The sequence below is a fragment of the Panthera pardus genome, unplaced genomic scaffold, assembly GCF_024362965.1.
Source record: "Panthera pardus isolate Hobbes unplaced genomic scaffold, ASM2436296v1 HiC_scaffold_13, whole genome shotgun sequence".
Lineage (NCBI taxonomy): Eukaryota > Metazoa > Chordata > Mammalia > Carnivora > Felidae > Panthera > Panthera pardus.
The window spans coordinates 203,665,735-203,676,016 of record NW_026526688.1 but is presented as its reverse complement, the minus strand read 5'-3'; the positions used below and the strand labels follow the sequence as shown (position 1 = coordinate 203,676,016).

General features: G+C 59.4%; 1 protein-coding gene and 1 non-coding gene across 2 annotated transcripts in view; both read left to right on the top strand.

Annotated features, from left to right (window-relative positions):
* The window catches only part of NSD2 (nuclear receptor binding SET domain protein 2), a 59,035-nt gene extending 49,437 nt beyond the window's left edge, over nucleotides 1-9,598 (top strand). The window contains exons 17-20 of the mRNA XM_053901778.1: nucleotides 3,703-3,844; nucleotides 3,968-4,074; nucleotides 5,012-5,216; nucleotides 6,063-9,598. Of these exons, the coding sequence (XP_053757753.1) occupies nucleotides 3,703-3,844; nucleotides 3,968-4,074; nucleotides 5,012-5,216; nucleotides 6,063-6,334 (726 nt within the window). The 3' untranslated portion in view covers nucleotides 6,335-9,598. The remainder of the gene's footprint in view (nucleotides 1-3,702; nucleotides 3,845-3,967; nucleotides 4,075-5,011; nucleotides 5,217-6,062) is intronic.
* LOC128776831 (small Cajal body-specific RNA 23) lies at nucleotides 3,468-3,594 on the top strand. Its single transcript, XR_008421991.1, has one exon. It is a non-coding gene; the product is annotated as a small Cajal body-specific RNA 23 (non-coding RNA).
* Nucleotides 9,599-10,282: the final 684 nt, after the last annotated feature.

The following is a 10,282-nucleotide window of genomic DNA, read 5'->3' as shown; positions in this document are numbered from 1 at the left end:
CAGGGGGCGTGGGGTGGAACGGGAGGAGACCGGCATCTCCCAGCAGAAGCTTCAGCTGCCCGGAACGCGTGGGAGCGCGGGGCAGACGCGGGACAGACGCGGGGACTGAGCAGGACGCGGCGGGGAGACAGCGGGGAAGGACGAGACCAGCACAACACAGGGCACAGGCCGAGGACAGTCTCTGCGTGACCGCGGGCGCTCCGGACACCGGAAGGAGGTGAAGACGGTGCTGTGTTTCCGGGAAATCCATCCAGAACGGCCAGCGTAGTGAATATTGTATCAAAATTATGGGTGTGACAAAACCCTCCGGTAGCCAGACGAAGACACTGAATTGCGTGCCAGGGAAGGGAATGAGGCTGGCTTGCCAGCTGTGGACACAGAGCTCCGCGCCTGAGCACAGAGGGTCAGCTCCCACACGGTGTTCAGGAGAAGAGAGGGCCAGAGACCAGAGACCCTGCGGCCAGCTGAGCGGTTCGTCAGGGGCAGCGGCTACAGGGTAAGAGGCTCGAGTGTGAGGCGCGGAGCCAGGAGACTGTCCGGGAGCACAGCGCGCTTGGGGTATCGTGCCCGACACAGGGAAGGGCAGCCCAGGTCACCTCCGGTGGGAGCCGGGGATCGGAGCCGGTAGCTCCCGGAGGGAGACCGAAGGTGGCCGAGCAGTGCTGGCGAGGTGGGATCACTGAGGCCATGGTGGCAGACCCGTGGGTGCCACACACGGGCGGAGATGCCGGGCTGCTTATAAAGGGCGGTCGGGAGGACAAAACTCCAAATTGCCAACAGGACGGGAAAATTGTAACGAGATCCGCGTTCCTTCGCGGCGAAAGGCTTAGGAGGCCCGCGTGCGAACAGAACAGGCTGGTAGGTCAGACTTGTGCACGGCGTATCGTCCTATCTGTAAACAGGGAATTGAATTAACTCACCTGTTTAAAGATTCCCCAAGTGGTCTGTAAAGCAAAGCCTGCTTCTCTGCTGTCCGTAGAAAGAAAGATTCTGAAAGCTGGAGCGTCAAGTCGTGTGCGGGGCGGGCGGCCCCCATCAGGTGAGGTCGGACTCCGGCCCCACCGTGTCCGGGGGCTCAAAGGAAGGCCTCGATGGCGGCAAGGACCCCTTCGTGCAGAGCGCGTGCCCGGCGCCACATCCCTCGAGCGGCAACAGGGAGGCCAGGAGAGGCTGGGGGAGCCGGTCTGCCATGCGTCTGCCTCCGAGGCAGAGGGAGGGGCCCTGGACAGACAGACAGAGAGAACACGGTTAATGAGGAACTGAAGTCAACGCACAACTTTAGCAGTTAGCAAACAGCACAAGTAAAAAGCCACATCCGTCTCCCCCCCCCCCCCCCACGGTGCCCAGTACTTTCCAAAGACACACCCCCTCCCCCTCCCCCACCCCCACCCCCACCCAGGGGCAGATCCCAGGCCCGGCCCAGTGATGGGGCAGAGGGAGCGGGCTTGGGGCCCACAGGAGGGGAGGGTGCGCCCCTGAGAAGCACCCCCCCCGCCCCCCGGGAGCGCAGGGGCCTTCACAGCCCAGGACTGACAGACACAGGAAGGCACACCCACTGTCACCTTAACGAGTGCCGCGGAATCCTCTGAGGCTGTGTAAGCCCCGCTCCCTGAACACTCGGAAACCGGGAAAAGAAGGGAGTTTCTTCCAGTTTGGTGAAGCTGTGAAAATCTGTCCCAGACTCTCGGCCTGGAAGGCTCAGGAAGGAGACAAGATGCTGTGGCTGCTGCTCCTGACCCCGGACACGGCGGCATGGGGGAAGGCTCATGGACGACCTGCGCACCGGCGTCGGGTCCCCCCCACACACGCGGAAACACTGGCGACAGCTCTCCCGCGGGACACGTGAGAGGACGTGAATGAACGAGACACGGCTCCGTTTCTGGTTGAGAGGAAATGTCGTCACAATGTGCGTCTTCCCAAGTGTCAAATCGCTGTGATCTCCACGCAGATATTAACAATTTAAAGTAAACGTTGGGGCGCCTGGGTGGCTCAGTCGGTTAAGCGTCCGACTCCGGCTCAGGTCATGATCTCACAGCTCGTGGGTTCGAGCCCCGCGTCGGGCTCTGTGCCGACAGCTCGGAGCCTGGAGCCTGTTTCGGATTCTGTGTCGCTCTCTCTCTCTGCCCCCGCAGAGCACTCTGTCTCTCTCGCTTTCTCTCAGAAATAAATACAAACGTTAAAAAAAATTATAAAAGTAAGTGTCGATGGGCCATCTAGAGCCCACGCAGACGGCGAAGCCCGCAGGACTGAACGGCACTCACTCACGCTCCCTGGCGTTCCTGTGAACGGTGTGGCCCAGTCTCAGCGGCAAGTGACGGGGCGGCGGACGACAGACCTCTGGGCAATGGTGCCCCCTCGCTGCGCTCACAAGAGTAGATCTTCCAGATGCTGTAAGGAGCCAGGAAACACCGGAGGTCTCTTGTGTAACTTAGGGGTTCGAGAAGGCTGTGCGAGGCTAGTCGAAGACCCCGAACGCATAAAGTGAAGGATTAACAAAATCAGTTGTGTAAAACCGGGCAAGTTTTGAGCGAGAAAAGGTACCATCAAGTTAAAAATCGAGTGTTGTCCCAAGAGAAAGATTTGACACGTAGTCACCAAGGGTCTGGTATCCAGAATATACGCACACGTGCGCGCGCACACACACACACATAGGGAGGGAGCTGCGGATCACCAGGTCGCCCAGGGATGCTGGCCCTCAGCCCTCAGCCAGGAAGTGCGCCCTGGAGCCCTGGGGCCGGTGACGCCGTGGAAGCTGTGGGGCCAGGGCCTCCGCCGCTGTGGGAAGGAACACTGTGCGGGCCGTGAAAGGCCCCTATGCGGAGGGAAAGGGCACACTGCAGAGCGAGCCCGTTCTGATCGCATTTCTGTATTGAAAGGAACACCTGGTGTGGGTGTAGATTGTGTGTTTGCACATCTGTTCACCCCATTCACACAGAGCTTTGCACAAACTCGTGACCACAGTGCTGTATGTGCCTGATCTTAAGTGCCCTCCTCCCCCGTGCATCTCTTACCTCGGCTGCCCCCCTCACAGGGCAGGGACCTCCAGCCGCACCGTCCCGTTGCTGGACGGTGATGGCGTGTGCACGAGTGCTGCGTCGCGGGCTCGGCCCCAGGGCAGGGCCACGGCGTGCGCATATTTGTGGTTTTTCGCCAGCGCCGGGCTGCTTTAATCAAACCCGTTCCTGCGGTCACCGAGTGCGTCCGGTTCCGTTGTCCTTTTCACCTGCGTTTCCTCCACTGCTCGGCAATGTGGACACCTTCCCAAAGTGCTTGTGCGTCTGGGTCAGATCTTCGGGAATCGTGTGGTTCTATCCTTTGCTCCTTTGGAACCGGGGTCCTGTCGTTTGTGTCCCGTCGATGTGAGTCTCTGGCGGCTGTCAGTGGTGACACCTTGCCGTCCCTCCTGGCTTGTCTGTCACCTGCTGGCTGGTGTGGGGAAGCGCCTGCTGGCGGCCCCGTCCTCACCGGGACTCGCTGGGGCTTGGTCCTCGCCACGTGGTCCTGACCTGCCCTCCGTGAGTGAGAGAAACAGAGAACTGGTTTGGGGGCGTCCTGTCCGAGTGGACACAGGAGACCACGGTTTCCAGTACAACATCGTCGGCCAGTGGGAGAGACGGTGAAAGTTCCCTTTAAGAAGGGCGTAATGGCTAAGGGTCACACCCGCGTTTAAATGCGACTTGAAACTTGAGTTGTACCTTACAGGACCGGATAATTGATGCTGGCCCCAAAGGAAACTACTCCCGGTTCATGAATCACAGCTGCCAGCCCAACTGTGAGACCCTCAAGTGGACGGTGAACGGGGACACTCGCGTGGGCCTGTTTGCCGTGTGCGACATCCCCGCAGGTATGACATATCCGCGGGCTCCCCCGAGGCCGTGACACCGGTGTGGACGTGAGCGAGTAGGAGTGTGTGTTGTGGGCCTGACGAACGCGTTTCCAGGGTGGCCGCGTGTCTCTTCTCCCCTAGGGACGGAGCTGACCTTCAACTACAACCTCGACTGCTTGGGTAACGAGAAGACAGTCTGTCGGTGTGGGGCCTCCAACTGCAGCGGGTTCCTTGGGGACAGACCAAAGGTAAAGTCACGGATGCCAGCCTTTCTGACGTCTGCGGACACGTCCGTCCCTTCTTCCGGGCTGGCGGGTAGCTTTGGCGGGCAGGACGGGTCCCTGCAGGGTGTGGGCGGCAGGGCTCCGGGCTCCTATGGCTCACGCGGCCGGAAGTCTGCAGCCAGAGCGCCGTCCGGGCCTCTCTCTGTCTGGAGGCTCTGCCGGCTTCTGGCGGTTTCCAGCCGGCCTTGGCGTTCCTTGGCTGGTGGACGCATTACTCCCGTCTCTGCCCTGATCTGCACAGGGCCTTCTCCCTGTCTCTGTGTCCCTTCCTCTCCTCGTGAGGATGCCAGTCATTCTGGGTTAAGGGCCCGCCCTGCCCCAGCCGCACCTCATCCTAACGCATTACATCCGCATCAACAGCGTTTCCAAGGAGCATCCCGTTCCGAGATTCCGGGCAGGTCATGAATTTGGGGCCCACTTACCTGCCTGCCTAGGCCCCCAAACACGGGGGGATCACGGGCATCTGGCCCGGAGTTGGGATGTCCACGGGGGTCTGCCGCTTCAGCCGAGGGCACGATTTTGTTTCTGTCGCTCACAGTGCGGTTCTTACTGGAAAGAGCGAGGGGCGCATCCCGTGGGGGCGGGGCCGCTCCGGGCCTGTGCGTCCCGCCCGCAGATCCGGGAGGCGCTGACAGCCGCTACTACAGAGGCTCTTGGCAGAGCTGGTCCTCCTCGCTGCGCTCAGTGGTCACCCGTGGGGCAGAACAGGCGTGTGTGGGATGAGCCCCCCCCACCCCCCCGAGGCACACGCCTGGTCCCCGCTCGGTCTTCGCCAGGCGAAAGCGTCTGCAGATGCACGCACCTGCACCGTGGCTCTTGTGCTCCCTCTTTGTGGTTCCTTTTGTTACTGCTTTGGTCCACGCATGTCTCGTAAACAAAGCACGTTTGTTTCTCACTTTAGACCTCGACGTCCCTTTCTTCAGAGGAAAAGGGCAAAAAGACCAAGAAAAGAACGAGGAGGCGGAGAACCAGAGGCGAAGGGAAGAAGGAGTCCGAGGACGAGTGTTTCCGCTGTGGGGACGGCGGCCAGCTGGTGCTGTGTGACCGCAAATCCTGCACCAAGGCCTACCACCTGTCGTGCCTGGGCCTGGGCAAGCGGCCCTTCGGTGGGTGAGCGGGCCCCCCCGGCGGCCTTTGGGGGTCCCTGTCGATGGCTCTCCTCTCCCGGTCACAGACTTGTTGGTGACTCAGGTAGCGAGGCCCGGCCCAGGGAGGTCCGTGCGTGGAGTCAGGGCCTGCGGCGGGCACGGCCGGGGAGCCCCTCGGACCGCCCGGAGCGGGGCTTGGGCCAAGGTCCCACGAGTGGCTGCCGAGCCAGGGCTGCCGGCGTGGGAGTGGGGCCGGGCTCCGGGCACAGAGCTCTGCCCAGCCTTGGGTGTCGTAGGAAGGGGGCCCCCGGAGCCAGCCTGGGACGCGCGGGGCCGGGAGGGGGACACGGGGCGGGCTCCGCCTTGTTCTCAACAGCCTCGCTCTGGAGGGATGACGGGTGAGGGTGTGTGACATGTTAACTTGTCCAGAAGCGAAACAGATCCTCATGCAAACCAAAATCTATACAAAGGGAAGCCAAACACGTTTGATCGTAAAAGAAAACAGATCGTGTGCAAAAGATGACAGAACGAGACTTTCTGGACAGACGCGAGAGGGAAGTGTGCAGGTGACGGGGTGGTGACCCCACTGAGCAGCAAGCTGGTGCAGATTAACGCCGGAAAGATCAAATCCCCAGTAGAAAGCCGGTCCAGGCCACGGCGAGGTCACAGAGAAGCCGGAGTGCCAGCGGGGCCCGGGGGTGGGCCGCGTCCCCCGCTGGGCCGGCCCGCCTGGCCTCCGCTCCTCTCCACGTCACCTGGGGAGGAGCGGTGTCGTCTCTGTTCGTCTCACCGGACGGTCCACGCAAACGCTAGAGGTCGTTGATGCTTCCGCCGCTCCGGCTCACGTTTCGTGTTTCGTTGCAGGGAAGTGGGAATGTCCTTGGCACCACTGTGACGTGTGTGGCCGACCTTCCACGTCATTCTGCCACTTCTGCCCCAACTCATTCTGCAAGGAGCACCAGGACGGGGCGGCCCTCGGCTCCACGCGGGACGGGCGGCCATGCTGCTGCGAGCATGACCTGGGGGCCGTGTCGGCCCGGAGCGCCCAGACTGGGAAACCCTTTCCGGAACCCAGCAAGTCCAAGGGGAAGAGGAAGAGAAGGAGGTGCTGGCGGAGGGTCACGGAAGGCAAATAGCGCCAGGCAGTGGCTTGGCCAGCTCCGGGAGGGGGGTGGGGGGAGGGCCGCGGGGGGGGGGGGGGAGGGAGGGGGGGGTCCTGGCCCAGAGGACCCAGCTCGAAGCCGCTATGACAGCCGTGTAGGCCTCCTGGGAGGGAGTGCCTGTCCACCACTGAGCCATCCTCGGCAGCGCCCGCTGCGTCTGCACTGATGACCCGTCTGAGCCGCGAGGTTCAGAAGGTTCCGGGACAAACAAGCCTTACTACACAGCATTACAGCTACACTTGAATTTCTGAGAATGTCAAGGTTCCCTCCCACTCTATTTTTGTAGGTTAAAGTTATAATTGAAAATTAATTGGCATATGAAATGTTTTTATCTCACCTGAAACGTAGAGGGTAGTATTTTTCTAAAGGCTCACTATGATCTCTTTCATCTTAACAAAGTCACTTGGCCAGCTCACCTGCCTTCGTCACTCAGGAGAGACCAGGGCGGGGCCCGGGCAAGGACTCAGACCCTGGATTCCTTGGAAACCATGATTTTGATCATTATTTTGCTCTTCTGAAACAGCTGTATGGTTTTGGGGTTTTTTGTACTAATGTGAAATTTTTCCTCAAAATGCTTCTTTTCCATCCTAGTGAGGAGCCGGCCCCAGGAGTGGTGATAGTGACAGTGTTGTAAGCTGTCCCGTAGTTTTTTCTGTCGTGGATTTGGACTGAATGGCGCCACCCCGTGGCCCTTGCAAGCGTGGGGCCTCTCGGAGCGGCCTCCCCGGCCCAGGCCAGGTCTGGCGCATCTCACCCGGGCCTGTCCCTGAACGCACTAGGTTCTTACCAACATTTGGGGGAAGACTTTGTATATTTTTTTCATTGGGCTTTTCTTTACCAGTTTCTGGCTTTTATTCTCAATATATTTTTGCTAAACTTGTTTTCACAAATTACCACCGACTGAAACGTGTATTTACTGATGCGGCCCTGAATTCTCCCAGGGAAAGGGGCCAACTCGGTGGCGGTGCGGCCCCGTGGTGAGTTTGTGTGAAGCGCCAAGTTCACAGAAATGGTTCTGTCGGGGCTTTGTGCACCCGCGGCCCGGCAGGGGACAGTCCCGGCAGCAGGGTACGGCCAGGTGCTCCCCACCCTGGGGACCCAGAGCACGTGGGAGACGGGCTTTTCCGAAAATTGTTCTTTCGGGGTCTGAGGAGAGACGCAGAGTCTAGGACCGTTGCACCTACTTGCTACTCTCCCGTCACCCCTGGGGGTCTGTTCATAGAAAACGGGAGTTGTGCTGGTCACATGCGCCCAGCCAGGGCGCCACCGCCAGGCACTCGTGTTGGGGGCCCGAGGCGCCATCTGTGGGTGCCGGGCCTGGAACTTCTCTGTGAGACGTCACTAACTTTTACTCCTTACGAGGCCTGGCCGCACCATGGGAGGAGCTCCTGGGAGCACGAAGGTCTCTTCTCTTTGGAAGTGTCTCTTGACCCTGGGGAGTCCGGAGCACCAAGGGCGGGGGTCCCAGACGCCAGGCAGCCAAGTGCGCCCCGTGGGGCCCGCAGCCTCCATGCTGACGATGGGAGGGAAGGGAATGGAATACTCAGCAGCAGATGCTTGTTTCTGGTTCGTTCTTCTTAAAACACCCGAAGGAGAACAGAGATGTACACACGTCCCTTGTTGAAAACTCCCGAGGTCTCTCCTGTTTCTCTTCCATCATTGCCTCTGCCTCATGCAACTGCAGGACATGCTTGGACCCGGACCCCCCCGTTTAACTGCTTCTCCGTGGCTTGGTGACGTGAGCTCTTGGGGGCAGCGGTCTCTGCTGGGCTCGGACCACGGGGAAGAGTCTGCTTCGGGTATGAGGCTCCGTGGCACCGACGGGGCCTCGCTCGCTACGAACAGGGTCTCACCCGGGCGTCCCTCTGCCCTTCTCCTATCGTGATCCTGGAGGAAGGAGCCATCCGCGGCCACGAAGGAGACACGAGAGCTTGGTCATCAGTGGACCCCTCCTGCGTGTGGCTTAGGTGACCTCTGGAAATGCACTTGCTCAGTAGGACCCGGGGAACTGTGGGGTGCTTCCGCGTAGAACTCGTTTCTCTCAAATCGTCCCAAGAAAATACTGGATTGGTTCATAGATTTATGCTCCTTCTTCCCCAAACAACCTGGAAGGTTGTTCCCACGACGAGCCCAGCAGCGTTCCCATGCCCTGGCGCTCCGGCTCAGGGCCTGAGGGATCCCCGAGGCCTGCGGGCTCCGCTCTTCATGGCCCAGGGCCTTGGGTGAAGCCTCGCCCCTCGCTTCTCCTCTCCCACCAGAAGTCAGACCATCAGACTGGCTTTGCAGCGCACTTTGGGGAGCAGATTAACTTATTTTTGTACTTGACAGTAGTAAAATCTTGTGAGTTTTGAGTCACTTTGATATTTTCAAATTCTACGATCTGAAGGAAATGCTGGAAAAATTATTTTAAACATGGTTACCCTCTTTCCAAAAACTTAAAACTAATGAGCAAATAACACTAACTTTGAAAATCTCTAGAAAACTGGTTTACGAATCCGAGTACAACAAGGCTGAGGCGCGGCGGCTGAGCTCGAAGGGCCTTCCTGCCAGGGCTTTGCTCTGAATCTGAGGGAGAGCTCGTTTTGGGGGGGGGGGGGGGGGGGGAGGAGGGCGGGGGTGATTCGGTCTTTAGGAACGTCAGCTTCACCCCTTTGTCACCAATGTGAAGCAGAAACAAAACGAAAGCCGCCCCGACACCTCCGGATCCCTCAGCGTCAGAACGACCGGTGCTGTGCCCGTGGCCTGCGAGGTCTCGCCCTCCCGTGCCAACACTGGCCTCCGGGGACCCGGGCGCCTCGCACACCGCACGGGGCACAAGGACACGTCCACTCTGGCAGTCAGGAAATAGGACCACTGTGGGGACTGGAGTGGCCCAGCGACCCCGTTTGCCCCGGTCGGTAAGGAACCGCGTGGACAGCCCGCCTCCCTTGCTTCCTGGGCCTCACACGAACTCAGGTCTGCGCGTCTGACGCCTCTGAAATTCTTATCTTGACATAAAAACCACAGTGTGTATCGTGCCCATCTTCCAGAACTACCTGGTTTCCAGGAATTAAAGATAAGCCTGTTTTGAGGAAAGTTAACGCAAAGGACTGTTGCCAAATTCTCGGTATCCTCTGAGCAGCATAGTGTTGGATGTTAGTCACTAGAGGGAAATGCTGTCGCGGGCGTCGTGCTGTCCAGCGTACCCTGTTGAGATGTGAAATGCCCTGTCAGAAATTAAATATGAATTGAAATGTGCCTGTTGGTGTCTACGCTTCATACAGAATGAGGTCAGGCTCCTCATAGGAACACTCGGTGCTCTCGCCGGTTTCGCTAGACTTAAAAACTTGAAATTCCTGCGGGGGGGGCGGGGGGCGGGGGGGCTAGACGAACTGTAGGCTCGGGAACCGCCAGTCGGAGAATAGCATTTAAAGTGGGAAGCTGTGTTTGGAAAACTGTATGTGAGTATTTTTGTATTAAAAACTTTTTAAAGGCTTTTTTTCTTAAACTTATTTTATATGGGATTGCGTTTTGAAGTTCTGGGCTTTTTCCCACTTTTCCGCTTACTTTGCGTGGTCGTTCCGAGGCTGCTGGCACAGCCCCGCCTGCCCTCCCTCGGGGAGGGCTCTGTCCTCAGGCTGTCGCTCCACCGCTCACTTGCCCTGGTAGAAGCTGACCGTGGCCTCGGAGGGATAGCAAACACCACAAACAGTAAGTGTAGCTCTCCTTTCGGAAAAATGCCCCTCCCCCCTTTTTAAACACTCTGATGAGCAAATCCCCATCGAGGGTGAAATGGTCAGGAGCTGCCGACTCTTCTGAGCGGACGCTCAGCCCCGCCCCGGGTCCTCCGTCTTCCCTGAGGACAGCCTTTGACCCTGGCTCCCCCTAGTCGGGGAGTGGCCATCCTGCCAGCCCGCCGCCACCCACCCCAATGGGGGCTGC